The sequence below is a fragment of the Prionailurus bengalensis genome, chromosome E2 (genome assembly GCF_016509475.1).
Source record: "Prionailurus bengalensis isolate Pbe53 chromosome E2, Fcat_Pben_1.1_paternal_pri, whole genome shotgun sequence".
NCBI classification, from domain to species: domain Eukaryota; kingdom Metazoa; phylum Chordata; class Mammalia; order Carnivora; family Felidae; genus Prionailurus; species Prionailurus bengalensis.
This window is the reverse complement of record NC_057352.1, coordinates 20,063,328-20,081,612: the sequence shown is the minus strand read 5'-3', so window position 1 is coordinate 20,081,612 and position 18,285 is coordinate 20,063,328. Positions and strand designations below refer to the sequence as shown.

Here is an 18,285-nt window from a genome sequence, read left to right as displayed (position 1 = left end):
CTGCGGCTGCAGGGCTTTTCCAAGCTCTCTTTACTCCTTGGGACAGCTCAGGTCTGGATGCCTCCTCTTTGCCTTGCTTTTCAGTTTGAACCCTTCCTATCTCAGCCCCATCCTGGCTTTCTAGACAAGGTCAGTCCTGTTACTTCCCTTCATGGCACTTTTCAGTGTATAAGGTCATGTATTTGCAGCCTCCTTGGGATTCTCTCTCCCTCTCTGCCCCTCCCCCGCTCGTGCGTACTCTCTCAAAATAAACTTAAAAAAAAAAAGATAATATATTTGTGCTTGTTTGTTCAAGGCGGCGAAGTTTCTCAGTAAACTACAGGCTCGGAGAGCAGGGAATCATGTTTTTATACTACACTGGCACATAGTGGATGTTCAATTATTTATTGAATGAATACCTAGACCCTTCCAGGGTTTCAGAAAGCCTTGTTTAGTGCTGTTCAGCTTTCTGGAAGGGTCTCTAATGTATTTCTGAAGCTGTATGGATTTTTGCAGAGGTTTGGAGACTTGAGTTGGGTGCTCCCTCCAGAACACGGGGTGGAGGGGAGATCTGTTGCCGCCCCCACCCTCCCCCCTGAGCCCTGCACCAGCAGAGAATGCCCTTTGCCTTACTGACCTGGGCAAAAGCAGTCATACTATGCTCCCAGTGCCCCTCTTGGACAAAGAACATTCAGTGACTGAGATTTTTCTTTATGCTTTTTACCTTCTTGAGAATCATGGGAAATGGGCAGTTTGGAGAGGAGATGTCCCAAGGAAAGGAAGGACAAAGATATATAATACACTCAGCTATGTTTTTTAATGAACACCAACTAAACTATCCATTTTCAGTTTCCACCTAACTGCCACTGATTCTGTCCTGGCGGTGGGCAAATTGAAACCCTGTATGCCACAATGTGTCACAGGTACAGCTGGGCTGGAGAAACGTTTGGTGAACTCAAACTCCTGACACTCAAGACTGTCGTTACTCAAACCGCTCAGCGTCACCAAGAACTTAGGGGCTGTCTGTGCACCAGCAGAAAACCTGAAAAAATGGTGGTTACAGATCTGAGAAGCAGGGTGCCTGGGTGGCTCAGTCGGCTAAGCATCTGACTCTCGGTTTTGGCTCAGGTCACGGTTGGTGAGTTCGAGCCCCACATTGGGCTCTGCGCGGATAGCATGGGGCCTGCTTGGGACTCCCTCTCCCTCCCTCTCTGCTCCTCTCCAGCTCACACACAAGATAAACTTAAGAAAAAAAAAAACCTCTGAGAAGCAAACAGGAAAAATGGTTTCGTTTTAACTTGGTCACTTCACGAGCACTTTTGCGTGCCTGTCGCAGGAAGAAATCATCTGTACTAAACGCTTCAGTGACTTTTCAAGGCATCTAGCTTGGGCCACAGAGTTTTCCACCCCATGGTGGTTTCACCTCTGGTGTCCTGTCTTCTCATGTGCCCTTCATCTTGGCTTGGAAACTCCTGGATGACGGCACCGTGAGGAGACAAACCTGGACCGGTTTGGCACAGAATCCCCCAGCCCCGGGTTCTGCGGGAGTGCGGAGCTGGGCCAGCAGAGGTAAGGACAGGCATTCTGCCCTCGGCAGGGACCAGGCCCCGCCGGCCTTGAAGTCTCCTTGCCGGAGAGGAATCTGGCCCGTGGGTTTACGCTTAGGGAAGACGTGGTCTCAGCAAACACGGAGGCCACGAGAAAGCTCACCTCTGCCGTGGAGCTGAGCTGGGGGGCAGTGTCTCTCGGGCAGATGCCGGCTTGGCCAGCACGTCCGGTGTGAAAAGGAAGTCAAAGCAGGGAATCTCTGCAAGTCTCAAGTTTTAACTATGCCTTAAGTGCCCCCTTCAGAAACGCAGCTTTGAGGCCGTAGCCGTATCAGAAAGGCTTCTTCCTCTACCGCTTCACCTTCTCCCGTGCAAAGGCACGTGGAGGCCGGCTCCAGCTACGCGCCCAGCACCCGGCGCTCTGCACCGTCAGCGCCCACGTCCTAGGTCCGGCCACGCGTGCTCATCTGCAAAGGGAGAAAGGACAGAGGGAGCCGCGCACAAAGGCCCATTTTTGGAAACTTTTTATTGCAAGTTCCATTCTGCATATTGATTTTTGAGAGAAAACACTGGAAATGGATCTTCCCTGAGCAGAGGAATACAAACGACAGCAAGACACATTTTAGTTGCTATTAAAGAACAGAACTGTTTTCCATTAGCATTTCAAAAGCCACTGTCATTCAAGCAAAGTAATAGCAGACTGAGGTGTGATCTTGCAGAAGGTTAAGAAAGATTTTCCCCCGAGGAAACAGCATGATCAAACACGGACCCAGCCACGTGATTTCCTAGCGCCCATCTGGCCGCCGGAGGGCCCGTCGTGAAGAAAGGTTGCCAGGCTGGGTCCCTGGTCCCACTGGGTGCTCCCAGCTGGCTCTATTTGGGGCCAGAGAAGGGAATAAAGGCCTTGTCGCTGCCTGCCATGCACGCTTCGATCTCCTCCACTGTGCGGGGCACACAGGTCAGCAGTTCCATGCCGCTGTCGGTCACCACGACGTCCTCCTCGATACGGACCTGGCTCGGAACGGCAGACACTCAGTATTCCTGAGCTTGGCCTCGTGCACCAGATTAGAGGGTCAGAGGGGCCCCTTCTCAGGAGCGGTCTGTCCTGCCCCTGACGGAAGGGGCTGGCCTCCGGGCTTCCGGGGGAGGCCGCGGAGGGGAAGGCTCCTCCCATAGGGCCATCTGCTCCTGCCACCTGCCCACCCCGTCTGCGACAGACCAGGAGAAAGGACGGGCCCGGGTCCTTGTCAAGTGAGGAAGCGAAGATCATCCCTCCTCCCGCTAGGGCTCCTGTGTCAGGACAAAGAGGTGACCCGCGGCAGCGTGCGCTAGGGGCATGTTCTGGAATCAGAGACCCGGGGCCTGTGGGCACTCACCCCGCCAAATCCGCGGAAGCGCTGCAGGACCTCACGGTTGAAGAAGCAGGCGCGGGCCGGGTCCGCCAGGGCCTCGTCCAGGAGGTGGTCAATGAAGTAGATGCCCGGCTCCACGGTGAGCACCATGCCGGGCTCCAGGTGCCGAGTGGTGCGCAGGCTGCGCAGGCCGGGCTCATCGATGCGCTCCACGCCCTGCGCGGACAGGAAGGCCACGGGGGCCTGAGGAGGGCTGGCTCCACCCCGAGCGTCTGCGCTCCCCGGAGCTGCGAGGGAGGCTTTGTGCTCCGGAGGGGCTCTGGCCCAGGCTGCCCCTTGCTGGGCCGTGCCCCGAGCGCTTCGGTAAGACCCTCTACTCCCCGCAGACTCTGCCCGCCCCCCCCCCCCCAATACCCCCGGAAGCGCCTGCGGGAGCCCCGGGGACAACCGGCGCGCACACACCCAGGGCCGCCCGCCCGTGCTGGCCGTTCGGCCGCCTGGGGTCCGGCTGCCCTCACGCAGGCCTCTCCTCGCCAGAGGAACGGCAGAAGCCAAACTCCTGAAGCCAAAAAAGCTCTTAGGGAGGCTGCGAGGCTTCCCGTGCCACATCTTTTCCTTCCAGGCGGCTCACTTGGAAAGCGGCCCCGGCGGTGCTGGGCGCTGCTCCCCCAGGCCCAGGTCTCCCGTGTGGCCTTCCAGGAGGGGGGCCAGGTGCCGTCAGCAGGACGGCCCCACGCACATGCTCAGATGCACGTGGAGGAGGCCACGTGGGCGCCCCTAAGGAACGGCTGCCCGCCTCCCTGCAGAGGCACCCTCTCCCCACAAACGCACACCTGGCCCGGGCCTCTCGACTCTCACGGCGTAGCCAACACCCGTGTCCCTGGGTCCCTGAGGCCAGGGCCAGGGAGCAAGCGGGCAGCGAGCAAGCTCTGGGGCCGGGCTGTGGGCTTGCCCCGCCCCGCCTGCGGCTCTTCCCTGGAAGCCCAGCTGCTGGACACGGAGCTGTCATTTCTGACTGTTTAGGGGCCAAGAACATCAGACTTCAATTAGCGGTTCATGTAAGGTAACCAGAAACAGGCTGGCTCGGCCTCCACAGCTGGGCACAGCAGGGAAGGCTGTGACCGGGATTCCACGAGGGTGGGGACAGAAATGCGTGTGCAGCCACTCTGGCATGAGCTGGGCTGGGGCGGAGGTGATGAGGGGACGTTAAGGCACTGTGACCCCTGATGAGTCATGCTTTGGGTACAGATGCCTATCTGGTGTGGTACCGGGTCCCGTGACACTTTTTGCCCGGATGGGCTGGCGACACGGAAGGGCCCAGCCTGGAATGTCGGTCCCCGTGCTCAGGTGAGAGGTGCTTGCAGGGCAGGGCCTTCTGCCACCTGAAGTCTGTGGCTGCCCCCGGGCACCCTCTCCGTCCCTCACCTTTGTGCCACCCGAGCACCTATCCCTTTCCCTCCACTCCAAGGGCGGCAAAGCCAGGGCCCTGGCAGAGGCAGAAACCTGGCCAGGTCGTGTCTCCCCGTCCTCCTTTGGTCACTGTGTGCCCGCACCGAGCCACTCTGTGGGTGTGCCCAGGGGAGGGGCCGTCTACGCAGGCCTCCGGAAAATTCCAGGACCACCACCCAGACTGCAGGTGAGGGGGGGAAGGGACCCTGGGGGCAGGAGACTATGCTGGCCCCGACCTCTACCCCTTCAGAGCACTGGCTCTCAGGAGTCTCTCCACAAGAACGCCCGTCCGAGCGGGGCCGGGAGAAGCATGGGGGCTGGGCAGGGGAGAGCAGGCCCCACGAAGGGGAGAGGCCGAAGCCCCGGCCCCTCCAGCCCAGGGACCCGAGCCTTGTGGGGAGCGGGGGCGCCTGCCCGTGCCGCACCCACACCGGCTTCCGCTGGGGCAGAGGGCTGGATGGGGCCTCCGCTTTGACTGGGCTCTGAGCAGAGGGGACCCAGATGTGTCTGCAGGCCTGAAATAAAACAAATGACTTTTATAGGAAAAGCCATATTTTTTCTACAATGTTTATCTGTCAAAAGAATAGACTCTGTGAGCACAAAGGGCTGCTTACTGGAAAAGATAAAAGCAGTTTGCTGCCAATTTTCTCTGGTGGAAAAAAAGAGTCCTGGCGACTAATGAATAACGAACCTCAGTTAACAATGTCTGGAAGGCTCTGCTCTTGGCTCCCTGTACACAGTGTGATGGATAGAAATTAGGAAATTAAAACTGATTTTGTTTCTCCAAATTTAACTGTTTACACTTGAGGAAAAAATAATTGAATAATAATGCTTCTCTTGAGCAATTTTTCCCCCCAAAAATCGTTCTTGGTGCTTTCAAAATACCCTGCAGCCAACAGGCCAAGCCTAGTCTTGGCTAACTGGCTGGTGGGCCCCAGGGTGTGCACCGATTGCATAATCAGCCCCCTGCACCTTGGGCACCGGGCCAGGCGGCAGGGCCGGGCTCACCCCCACCCACCCGGGGCCCGGAAAGACCGCAGCCACCTGCCGGGCAGGGCCTCCCCAAGGCTGGCTGCAGGCACCCTCTGGGTGGTCCTTTCGAGACTCGGTTGGTAGGAGGGGGAGGGGAAAGCCTCGTCTGGAAATGCCCACGGAAGCCTCCCTCCCCTGCCAAGGGTGCCTCGAGCGCCTGCAGATGAGGAGGCCACGGGGTGTGCTGGCCCAGGGGCTGGGTCTGCTGCTGGGCTTGTGAGGGGTGCTGGGCTCTGCTAGTCCCTGGAAGGCCCAGGGCCAGCCATGGTGCCTCACCACCCCCACCGAAAGAAGCCAGAGGCAGGGGACAAAAGGGCCGCAGCACCAGCCCCATCACTAAGAGCCAGCTCTGGGGTGCCCACTGCTCTCTGGGGACCCCGCGTGCTGCACACTGGCCACCTCCCACCCTTCGGGGCAACTGTCACCCCCAAGCGCACAGCCTGGGGCTCACCAGGCAGGGCACACCCACCTGGCACTAGGTCCTGAGGTGGCAGCCACCAGGGGAGGCACACTCCGGGAAATACCCCACAGGGCCTGAACCAGGACCAACCAATGGGTGGAGGGACAGGAGGGGTGGGGGGCCTTGTGGGACCCCATTCCTCCTTCTCTAGCCGGTCCCACTACACCGCAGCTGATCCCAGAGCCCCGACCCACTGTGGGCAAGGGCCAGCTCAGCTACCGCTCACGGGCAGGCCCCTGGCTGACGTGTCCACACTGACCTCGGGGTAGCCTCCCACGTCGTGCACGTCAATGCCCAGGAAGTGGCCGAGCCCGTGAGGCATGAACACAGCTCCCAGGTGGGCCTGGACCATGGCGTCGACGCTACCGCTCAGGACTCCGATGCGGGCCAGCTCCTCCAGGTGGATGCGGTCAGCCAGGCGGTGCATGTCAGGCCACCAGACCCCTGCGGTTCCAAAGGAGGCTGCAATGAGCTGCGGGGACTGGCGGTCTGGCTGGGGCTCCCCAAGGGAAAGTTTGGGGGACACGTGGAGCCCTTGCACTGGCTGAGGCAAGAAGGCCGGAAGTGAGTGGTGAGGGTGCCGCAGCTGGGGACCCCGAGACCCTTCCTCTGTCTCCGTTGTGCCCTCAGGGGCAGGCTCCTGTCACCCGTGGCCGGGCGTCCAGCTTAGGTCTACTCCCCAGCCCGTGGCGTGTCTGCCCGCGGCCAGTGCCTGCTTCCGGGGCCAGCGAGTCCAGGAAGGTTCCTGAGCATCAGGAGGAGAAAAGCACATGTCCCCCACAGATGTGGGGCTGCCTCAGTGAGCCCCAAATCAAAGCTCAGGGCCTCAGGCTGCGGGGCGAGGGCATGGCTGCACACCCCCAGGCGGGGCTGAATCACCCCTGGAGCCACTGTGGGGAGCAAAGGTTTTGGGGTGAAGGTGCAGCTAGCACGAGCTAGCACGGCCTCGTGGGCTGGCCGGCAGGGGTCTGTGGCTCCGCCTGCCATGAGCCAGGGTTGTCCGTCTCCACGGCAGCCCAGACATCCAGGCCCCAGACTGCTAATCCAACTCATCTTTGCCCCACGCTTCTGGGGCAAAGGTCACCGGGGAGAGCATGTCCCCAGGCACTGAGTTTCGAGGCAAGCAAGCTCAGGGGCTCTGTCCAAGGTTCTCAGGCAGCCACCCTCAAACGGCCTTGGCCATCGCGGGGGTACGCCGGCCCTCCCCACTGGGCTGGCGGGGTCCCACTCCAACCTCACTCCAGGGCACTGGGCACTCCACCTAAGTACCACACAAGGACTGAGATTGGTGAAGCTCCCTGCCCCACGCCACAGGGCTGATTTGGGGGCAGGCCACATGCTGGCTGAGGCCGTGGGCCAGGCAGACGTGGGGGCGTACACCCCTGAGCAGTGATCCAGCCAGAGGGGGCCAGTGCCAACCCTTGCGGCCTCCTCCCTGTGGGGAGCGACACTGGCTCCCAAGTGGCACCCCCATGATGCCCTGCCCTCCACATCCACCAGCACGGATGATGGCAGCTGCAGAGGGGCGCCCTGGCATCCCGCACCATTGGGAACCTGCATGGGCCCCGCGCCCACAAGGGCTGGACCTCAGGGCTCCGAACCTCTGTGGCTGGCAGAAGGTAGCCCAAGGGCTCAATCCAGGGGTAGAGAGGGGGGCCCACTCTGGGACACAGGGCATCACCCTTCAGGCACTTGATGGGCACCAGTCCTCCACCTGGGCCCCCTTCCCCGCCAGGGATGGAGACCCCACAGTTCGGGTCTTGGGCTGGCTGGAGGCACAGCGCTGACCCATCCTCCTGGATCCCTGCGGGCCAGGCTCTGAGCAGGTGGCGAGGGCTGCACCCCGGCCAGTTCGTGGGGCGGGAGTCGGCCCAGGGCCCAAGGTGCAGGGAGGCCGAGGGGGGAAGCCCCGTCTCTAGAGACAGACAGCCTCCTTGGAGTCCAGCTCCTGAGGCCTGACCTGCCTCGGCCCACAGAGTGCCAGGGTAGTGGCGGCATCCTAGGGTCTGGCTTTACCCACTCAAGCAGTGGGGAGAGCCCGGTTCAAAGCCCTGACGGCCGAGTCAAGGTGGGCGGCTTTCCTCCGAAAGTTGGACATCCTGAAATGGAGGGCTGGGTACTGGATCCCAGCTCAGCTGCTAATGCACTCCTGGGAGCCTCAGATGCCTCCCTTTGTCAAACAGCTGCAATGCTGGCCCTAGAAGACCGGCCACAGAGACTCTGGCATCTACTGGGGGACCGGGTCAGTAACCCCCGCAAAACTGTCGGCCAATATTCGTCTGTTGCTTATGGCCCAGCCAGACCCTACTTCAACGCTGGATGGCCGCCGTGCTCCTGGGGTACCAGCCAAGCCTGCCCCGGCCTCGGCTCCCCGCTCCCCCGAGGCCGACGCACCCCACCTCGCCCTCCCCAGGCCGGGCCACCTGTTACAGCCGCACACAGGCCGCTGGGAGTGAGACCCACTGCTCAGGTCTCGACATACGTGGGCCCTGCCCTGGAGGGACCTTCCCGAGCACTCTCTCCACCGTCCTGGTTATTGCCCTCCTAGCACCTTGTTCCCTGGACGGGTCTGCCTGCTGGTTCCTCGCACCTCAGGACCAGAGGGCTTGCTGGTTCAGGGGCAAAAACACCGCAGCTCTTCCGCAAGTTGTGCTTCCGCCCAGATCCCCTGGGCCTGAAAGTGCGCCCAGGCAGCTCTGCAAACTCCCCCGGCCCGCCTGGCCCTGGGGCCGAGGAAGGGCATCCTGCATCCCTCCAGAGCAGCTCCGTTTCTCTTGGAAAGGGGCCTTTTCCGGTGGCCAAAGGGAAGCCCCAGGAAGCGGCCTGACGTCAAGCCTGGCTGGCTTCCAAGTGGGCTGCGGCCTCGGCAGAGGGGAGTCAGGTATAAATCATGCTCGGCCGGCAGCTCGGCTCCTCTCCTGTCCTCTTGGGGCCAGAGGCGAGGGCCCAGGCGGTCCCCACGGCGCCTCCAGTCTTCTTCGCCTGTGTCCTCGGGGCCGGCCCTGCACACGCTCTCGTGGCTGGCAGTGGGGCTGCTGCCTGTGTGTGGTTAGGGTTGTGACAGTGATCCAACCTCCAGCAACTTGGCCTCAGCGTCTGGCCCGGATGGTGGTTACGACACCCTCCGCCAGGACAGGGGCCCTGAAGTGTGTGAAGGTTGCCGTCCTTGGGCTGGGTCGGAGGAGTGGATGCAAACCCGGGGACCTCAGGCTCCCCCACAACCTCAGCAGCTCACAGGCACCTCGGGGCCCATGTGGCCAGCTCGAAGCTCAGCGGTCCCCTAAGTCTGCTCGGGTTGGGGATGCCACACGGGACCACACTGCAGACTGGGCGTCGGTGGCCCTGCCCGCCCTCCCACCTCCGGCAAGCCCCAAAGCTTTGTCCCACCTTCCCTGAAACATCTCTGGAATCTAGACCCTGACCTTTCCTGGACTCCTGCCTGTTTCCTCCCCAACCCTTGCAAGGCCTCATTTCCCTGCATCCTGCTTAGAACGCGGGAGCGTCCTGCCCTGAGGACAGAGCCACGTACGTGTACCTCAGCCTGGCCTTCTCCAGGCTCACTGCCCTCTACCCCTGGGCCCACGACCCTCGTGCCAGCGCTTCCCTGTGCTTTCCACCTGCTGGCCCCTCAGCTGGTACCACCTCTCCAAAGTCCTCACCTTCTCACTCTCTCCTGTGAGCCTCTGTGTTAAGGCCTTCTCCAGGAAGCCCTCCCTGACTGCCCCTTCCTGTGCTGTCAGAGCTCTTCCCACCAGTGGACAGCATGCTGGCCACCTGTGGCTTGGTCAAAGCCTCTGAGCCCTGGGAGGAGGGCCCTGTGTCCTGTTCCATGCCTGGCAAATGTGTGGCCTGAGCAGGAGCCCCGGCCCCCCTCATGGCTTTCTCCTGCAGCCAGTGCTGTGACCTCATGGGCCCAGGATCCAGGTGTGACCCCCCTCACCCTGCTCCTCTGTGCACTCAGACCCTGGGGTGCCAGGGTAGCATCTAGGTTTGTGCCCGTAATCCGGCCGTTGGCTCAGAGAGACCAGAGAGCCCTGGTGCCCGGGCCCCAGGTCACAGGCTGATCTGTGCCCACCTGGCCCCCTTCCCCCACACCTTTCCCCAACGGGCCAGGGTCCAGGTTGGCCCCTGGGAGCCTCAGCGGCATCCCTCACCGCCTGAGGCCTCCCGTCCAGAGTGCGGCAGCCCCAGGGGCTCGGCCAGAGCTCAGCCAGGAGGGCCCGGAGAGCTGAATCCTCACTGCTACTTCCAGACAAAGAGCTCACTTCATCCAAAGACAATGGCCCTCGGGAGACCACGTGTGCGCCAGACCCTGGGGGTGCCGCAAGGAAGGCGCAGGGCCTGGTCCCAGGGCAGGCCCCGTGGGCTGCAGGGACCGTCTGGTGGGCCAAACTGGCGCAGGGCTGAGGGCCTCCGGCCCACCCCACCGCAGACCCGGCTGCTGCCAGGACCTCGGGGGACCCATTCACCCTGCGGAAGGGCAGGGGGCGGCATGCGCCCTGGGGCTGCAGGCGCCTCCATGCTGAGTGGAGCGCGGTTGCCTCTCAAAGTCTCCGCACGCTCCCCCTCCCCGCACCCCCCAACCTTGGCCAACAGCCTGAGGGAGTAAATGAGGCCAGGGAGGGTGGGAACTTGTCCACCATCCTCCAGCCAGCAGGGGGGCCTCTCAGGGCGCTCCCCAGACAGCCTCCTCTGTCCCGGCTCTTGCCACAGAGGGCGCCCGCAGACCGGGAGGCACACTGTCCCCGCACCCTTCCGCTCCTAGCCATCTCCAAGAAGGGGCCTGAGGGGAGCCCAGCCACTCCTGTCCCTGTTCCCGCCCGGCAGGGAGGCAGAGCTGGCAAAGGCATCCCGACCACAGGCCACAGCCGACAAGCGTTGTGCCACGCGGGCCGGCACAGCTCCGGGTGCCCTCCTCCTGCTTGGTCACCTGGTGGCTCCACAGCGTCCTCTCTTGCCGCCTGGGCTGCTCTGGGGGCAGTCTGCTTCTGACTCTGTGCTGGCTGCACCGGCCCTCGCCCCCAGGTGGCCAGAGCCCGGACACCACCGGGCCAGGAGCTGCTCACAACTGCACGGGCGCAACGATGAAGGGCTTGTTCATACAGACCCGCCGCTTTCACAGCCGTGGGCAGCGGGGCCCAGAGCCGAGCGAGCAGTCTACACTGCCTCTGTGGGGCCCTGTGGCGGTGCGGGCTCAGGAGGGCGGACCTGTAGCTTAAGCGGGGGAGGCCAGGGCGGGCAGGTGAGCACAGAGGGACACGGAGGGGAATCGAGTGCTGGAAGCGGCAAGAAGTGCCCTCAGTGCTCCATGGTGGCCGGAGGGACGAGGGACGGAGAATGCACGATGGACAGCAGTCTTTGGGGCGCTCCTGCTTGGGTTCACCCCAGGCCTCCCTCACGGGCACCCATGGAGACTCCCTGGTACCCACGGAGACAGGGTGGTCTGCACGGGGTGGGCCGCTTGCCCCAACACAGGAGCCAGGGAGAGCTTCAGTTCCACCCAGCCATGGCGGCCAGGCCCCTGCCGTAGGACTGGCGTGGGGGGCACCTTCCCAGGTACGGCCCCTCTGAGTGGGCTCAGCCACCCTCCCCTGGCTGTCTGGGTGACAGGGAGGGAGGCCCCGACGCTGACCCGGGGTTCTGTGTGTTCTGACACACAGAACGCCTTCGGGGTTCTGGTCCTTCTGCGCTTCTCCTCTGGGCATCTCACTGCCACTCTGGTGTCTTTATTTCCGCTTCCCTGGAAGGTCGTCAGAAGCAGCCGTGCAGTCTCAGCGGGTGTGTGTCTTGGCCCAGCAGCCGGACCCACAAACCAGGGGCATTTCCGCTAGGACAGGACATGGGGCTGACCTGGCCACGGCCTCCTCGCAGCTCTGGGGAGATGAGCTGTCCCCACGTGAGCAGCTCTGTGGGCACAGCTCGGCCTGCCTGGCGTGGGAGCCGACAGAGTCGGCCCTCGGGCACTGTCAGTTGTGTCGCGATCCCCAGTATCCGTGGGAGAGGTGGGGGCTACAGCAGGGATCCGTTCCCACCCCGCACCCAAGGGAACCTCCAGGCCCCAGCACAGGCCCAGCCCGTGCCCCACTGTGCGCTGGGGGAGGACCACCCCGCCCAGTCTGTGCAGACCAGCTCCGCCGAGCCCAGCCTTCTGCCTGCCCCCAGAGGGACGTGGCCAGGCACGTCCAGGGCACAGAGCACCAGGCCTTTCTCAGTGCAACTGGCCGGGGGCCCTGGGGACAGCGGGCCCGACTACTTTCTGGGCAGAATGAGGACCGCTTTGTCAGCCGTCGGCCAGGACGCCCACCTGGGAAGCGCTACCCAGGTGTGAGCAGACTCTCCCGAGGGTGGGGGTGCTGCCAGGTAGGCCGGGCTGGAGGCACAGTGTGGGGAGCACAGCGGAGGGAGCCCCTGGCCCAGTCCTGGAGGTATGTCCGGGGGCTGCGGGCGGCTGTGCTCACAGACGCCAGGGAGCACGCCACAGCCCACGGCTAGTGGTGTTCAAAACTGAACAAACCCTTCTCATTGTGGTGTCGAGGGAGCAGGAAGGGGCATGCCCCTCGGGGTGATGGCTGACCGCTTCTCGAGGCTGGACCTCACTGGGAATAGGGGATGTGTTCCCTGGTTTAAACGTCAGAAACACCCCGTGCCCACCAGCACGCTCTTCTGCTGCCCGGCTTCCAGCAACCCTCCTACGCCTCCTCCGTGGATTTGCAGGCACTTTTACACTCCCTTTTACACCCCCTTACACAAAAGGGGGCCATCGGCCACTCCATCCTCCACTTTTCTGACAACTCAACAACCATCCTGGAGGTTCCCATGTTAATACTCAGTGGCCGCCAAGGCTTAAAAAAAAATTTTTTTTAAGTAGGCATCATGCCCAGCGTGTGTGGGGCTCGAACTCACGACCCTGAGATCAAGACCTGAGCCAAGATCAAGAGTTGGACACTCAACCGACTGAGTCACCTAGGTGCCCCGTGACCTTGGCTTTTTCAAAAATTAACAGAAGATGCTGCTTCCTTCTGCAGCTGCTGAAACATGCAGGTCCCATCACCTCGTCACCCCAGCAGGGGCTTAACTTTTAAGCTTTCCTTTCGGGTTGAGCTCCCCGTATTGGGACCACCGAGCTCTGTTCTTGCTGGATGAGTGAGGGGGCCGGGCTGGGGTCTGGCAGTGTCCCTCTGTGGTTCCCTAACCTCTGGTGGGGTTAGGTGGGGGGGCTCTGTAGCCAGACGGGGGGCATCCGGAAAGGCCCGCTCAGTTTGCCTCAGAAAGTGACAGTTGCTGAGGAACCCTCAAAAGCAGCTCTTGGCCTGATGACCGAGGCTGTAACTCATCCCAACAACGGGCAGTGGGGGCCCTGGGGCTGTTTAGCCAACACAGAGCCATCAGCCTCAAGAGGCCACATCCTGGGGATTTTATAGTTTGGGGATCTTTTCTTTTCCTGAATAAAGGCTCCATGGAGGGATGCCAGTCTGACTGCCATAGTCCCTCTGAGTTCAGAATGAGCTTAGAGTCCAGCCTTCGAGGGTGTCATGGCCAGGTCCCCAGAGGGCTCTGTGGCAGCCACTCACCATTCCCCAGACACTGGGGAGACACTCGGCCCACGCCAGAGCCAGCTGCGGCCTGAACAGAAGGGCGCCCTGACGTCCAACCAAATGCCAGTGTTGGCATTTGCTGATCAAGCCCTCTCTGGAGTGGACCCTGCTCCAGGAGAGGACAGCGGACATGCTGATATTCCAGTGGCCACTGCGACCAGGGGTTCTTGCTGGTGGAGAGTAGCAGGTGGGACTTGGGGTGACCTTGGGCTGAGCTCCCCGATTCCCAGCTCTGTCTCTCCTTGCTGGCCGGCCCCCTTTCCTAGGACTGCTCCTGGGGATCTGACACCGCCTGGAGTCTTGGCCAGCTGAGCTCCTCCGGTGACGGGGGACCGAGTCAGGCTGTGCAGTGCAGGACCTGCCCCACAACCACCAGTGCCCTCACCTGGCTTCATGGCGCTCATGACAGCGCGACAGCTCCGCAGCACCGCCTCATAGATGGCCTTCTGGTCTGCGGTGAACTTGCCGTTGGCAGGGAAGGAGCAGGTGATGTCGGAAGAGAAGCAGTAATACTCCCCACCCATGTCGAACAGGCTGCAGGGAGAGGAAGGTGTGAGGTAGGGGGTGTCCTCCCCCCCTCCAACTCTCCACCGCGCGGCTCAAGGGCAGCCTGTCGGACCCTGGAGGCGCCGGGCGCTGAGACCGAGCCATCTTGCTGGGTCACCAGCACAGGAAGCAGTATGGGGCCTCCCACCCCAGTGCATCCTCACGGTGCCATCAGCAGAGACCTCTGACCCCAGAGCAGGGAAGCCTGGAGTGGGGCCGATCCCACACACATACCCCTGCCCTCCAAGGCCTATGGACGCCCAGCTGTGGGGACTGACTTGGAGAATGAGGAAGGGGCAGACAGGTCCCCAGGCCCTGACGCAGCATCTGGCCTCCATGCACTGCTCATGGGAGCCGTGCAGGGGCCGTGGGGAGGAATGCCCCCATCCAACAGACAAGTGGGATAAGGAGCACCACCCAGCTCTCCTGGGCCTTCGTGTCTGAGTGAAAGCTCAGCCAGTGTCTCTGTCCCAGCACGGAGGTCCCCCGACCGGAGGACCCTGCTGGGATAGCACAGATGTGCTCTTCCGGGGCCTGAGGGAAGAGCAGGGAGGACCTGGCAGAGGACGGTCCTCACACGCAGCAGGGTGCCCTGGCATCCCAGTGGCAGGGGAGGGACCAGCGGGCACAGGCAGAGGTGGAGAGCAGGAAGGCTGCAGAGGCCCTGAGCCGGGGTCTGTGAGCCAGCGAGCAGGACGGCGCCAGAGTCCGGAGGACAGGCCGGCTGGGCCTGCCCTCTGGACCCCCTGTGACAGGGCTCAGTGTGGCAGGGCTAGGAGGGGGTGGGGTGGGCCACTCCACCACCCTTGCTGCCTGCCCGGGCCTCAGGGCCCTCGCGGGTCACGGGCAGGAAGGAATCCTGCCCTGCACCCCCATGGCGGAACGCAGCAGGTCATGCGAAGGGCTGCTGGGTCACCACGCCAGAGGGGCCCCGGATGAGAGCAGTGAGGGGGGCACAGACCGAGCCCCCCTCCACATCCCATCCCACCCGAGCACCTCGGCAGGGTGTTTGGCAGCAGGCACACAGGGGGCCCCACCAGCACCCCCAGCCACTTCATCAGCCAAGCCATGACGCTCATGGTGACAAAACCGATTGAGGGCCACTGGTCTAGCCCCAGGCCCAGCATTCTGCTGAGTCTTCAGTGCCAGGTGGCCACAGAGTCGGGAGGAGCTGAGGGGTGGTGGGGCTGCCCTCTGCGACGGTGCCCGGCTCTGTCCTCAGCTTCTCCTGGGGGTTGGTCTGCAGCTGCACAGGTCCTGGCAAACCTGAGCCAGGGGCAGAGCTGTGCCTTCCACCGGGGCCTCTCCCCCAAACCCAAATCCTCGGGGTGAACACCACCATCCACAAACATTCCAGGGGCTGCCTGCGAGCCTGCCTTTGGGGCCCTGACCCCAAATGACAGAGCAGGGGGTCCCTGGCCCTGCTGGTGGAGCAGGGGGGGTCGGGTCATGTGGCCTGACAGGAGGCACCAGCTACTCCAAAGAAACAGATCTTTGGAGAAGAAAAACTTGAATGCTCAGGATCCCTGGACACTTTGCCGGAATCCAAAGTCCCCAGCCAGGCACTTTTTAATCTCCTGTCTTTTTCCTATTGCAAAACACCATAAACAGTGTCAACAGTGCAAAAAGCAGGAGATAACACCTCAGGTGATTCTCCGGGAGTGGGGGGAGCCCCAACCAGGATGGCACAGGAACTTCAGGCTGGGTCAAAGTCATAGACTCCAGCAGACTCTGCCTGGGGCAGGCTGACGGGGAGGACCTGGGCCTCACTAGAGGTGACTTGAAGATGAAACAGAGAGGCCTTGAGCAGACGCGCCCAGGCATCTGCTCCCTGGGAAGCTCCAGATGCAACAGGGTGTTTGGGCCAACAGCTGCCTGTAGCTTTACTCCTGCCAGGGGCACACTCACAGAGCTGGGTGGGAGGGCGGCTTAGCCCCAACCTGCTGGGAAAGTGAGGCTCTGAACACTGATCCAGCAAAGTCCCATGTCGGGGTCAGAAGCTCAGAGCCCAGGGATGGGCTCTCTTGTCCTGGCTCCAGCACTGGGTCTCAGGGCCTCAGCTTTGCTTCCTTTAAGATGAAGATGCCTCCACGGCTGCAGGTTTGTGTCCTTTTAGGGCCGATGTATAGAAAGGCGTGGGGAGCAGGTCTGTGTGGGGCCATGGTCCAGTTTCACTCGGGGAGCAGAGCATTTTCATTGGGGCCCCTCAGAGGCAAGAAAAGAAAAATCGTTTGTGGTTTGTGGATTCAGAACGTCCAAGAATGGCCTGAGCAGACAGGACAGAGCCGGGAGCTTGGGGGACACAGACTCCTGGGGGCCACCACATCGGCAGCAGCCCCCCCCCCCACCTCCGCCGGCAGAGGGCTCTATTGGTCCGTCTGGTCTCAAACAAAAACAGAAATTGAACTATTTAAAAAACGAGGAAGCCCACAAAAGCGCATGGAACACTGGAGTCATCTAGAGCAGCAAAAACAAGACGCTTCTCCTCGGCAGACAAGACTCCTGACCAAGTTTTCCAAAAACTCTCCTCAAAAACACAGAACATGGGACAGTGGGTGCTGGGAGCTCCTCAGCCAGCCTGGCCTTACTGTTCAGATTCTAGCAGACTTTGCTTGTATTTTTTGTTTGAAAATCATCTGCTTACTGTAGAAGGAAGTATACGCCCAGTCGGCCAGCTCCATCCTGCCCAGCGACGCGCGGGGCACGGGGCTGGAGTCTATTTTCGTGTTCTCAGTTCCCTATCTTTCTCTGCCCCCCCCCTTTTTTTTTCTAAACCCCCCTCAGAGTTCCTACACACATAAGTTATTCACATTCAAGCTGCTCTGGAATCCAGGGACGAAAGCTATCTCTTTCATAAATCATCTCCCTCCAGCTCCTCTGTGTCCATTTCATCCGCCCTCTGAGCGCAAAATGACAATGGGGAATTCGGTCATACTTTGGCTCCACCAAGCGCTCAGGATCCCTCCTCCCCGGCTGCCTGGGGACACCCACCAGGGCCGCTACCTTCTTTGGCCGAGTGAACGCGTATGATAATCTAAGACATCTGGGGAGATATTACACATCTCTAAGCAATACGCTGGCGTCTCTTTCCTCACATGTGTTTATCTGGTTCTATTTCTGGCCGGGATGAGAGGTTCTGTCTGCCCTTGGCTCCTCCCCAGCAGCCTCATGCCCGGGCTACCCGCCACCATTGGCTCAGCCAGACCCTCCCTAAGCCCCTACCTCAGCTCCCCTGGCCCCACCGCAGAGGCCGGCCGGCCTACAGGCAGAAGGCCTCTGAGATGGTTCGGCCAGCTTGGGCCGCATCTTGGGGAAACGCTGCTGTGCACGGACAAGGCTCCCTGCGCTCGGTAGGCAGCTTCCCTTCAACCTCCCGAGCTGTGGCCTAGCCCTCGGCCACCTCTCACTCAGGACCGGCACGGTGCATGCACACAGGCCTCTGTGCGGTGGCAGGAGCATTTCAGATGGCAATTTGCAGTTGCCCCAGCCTGCGTTCCAGGCGAGGCCAGGGGATTTCTGAGAAGTCGGAAACTCCTGCTTCCCTCCAGGCCTCGGGGTGAGAGAGGAAGACGTACTAGTCGCTTTCCCGCTGATGTACTCCAGCGGGCAGCCCCTCCAGATGAAGCGCACGGGCTGCCTGCCCGCCTCCAGCCCAACCTTCTGTGGAGCGCCAAGGCCCTGATGGGACCAGCGGGGCAAAGGCCGTCACTGGGAGGCCGCGGGCTGACTCATCAAGCAGACCTCTCCCCACACCTCCTAGGCATCCATGCTCCACACCCTGCTCCACGGGGCGACTGCTCCCATGGGGCCCAGGCAGACAGGAAAGCTGCCCAAGCAACCACCCCCAGGAACCCAGAGCTGGTGATCCCTGGTACCCATGGTAACAAAAGCAGGCACAGGCCGGGGGCGTCCTGTGTGTCTGGAGAGAACTGCTATTCCCATTCTACGGATGACGTGGAGAGAAGCAGAGCACCGGTGAGGGGTCAAGTCCCCAGGAAGGACACCGCATGGCGCCAGGCCTGATGTGTGGGCGGGACACAGCGCCCACCCAAGCCCTTGCCACCACCGAAGCACCGTGGACAAAGCCTGGGCGTCAGGGCAGCGGCCTCCGCCAAGGAGGGACTCAGTCGGTGTCACGAGCACAGCACATGGTTCATTTCACTTTTTTGGAGTGCAGTGTCCCATGATGTGCGTGAGCACCCAGGCTGTCTGGACCAGTGCTTTTCAAACTGTGGGTGGTGAAGTCAACAGGGTGTGGGGTACAGGCCAGGATGTAACAGACAGAAAGCATGTGGTAGGGGGATCTGATTATAACTGGGGCTGGG

At 61.7% G+C, this 18,285-nt stretch overlaps 1 protein-coding gene across 1 annotated transcript in view; it reads right to left on the bottom strand.

The window, feature by feature from the left end:
- Positions 1 to 2,034: 2,034 nt before the first annotated feature.
- PEPD (peptidase D) overlaps positions 2,035 to 18,285 on the bottom strand; it is a 112,086-nt gene continuing 95,835 nt past the window's right edge. The window contains exons 12-15 of the mRNA XM_043599077.1: positions 13,800 to 13,948; positions 6,079 to 6,263; positions 2,903 to 3,094; positions 2,035 to 2,537 (exon numbers count right to left, since the gene is read on the bottom strand). Of these exons, the coding sequence (XP_043455012.1) occupies positions 2,400 to 2,537; positions 2,903 to 3,094; positions 6,079 to 6,263; positions 13,800 to 13,948 (664 nt within the window). The 3' untranslated portion in view covers positions 2,035 to 2,399. The remainder of the gene's footprint in view (positions 2,538 to 2,902; positions 3,095 to 6,078; positions 6,264 to 13,799; positions 13,949 to 18,285) is intronic.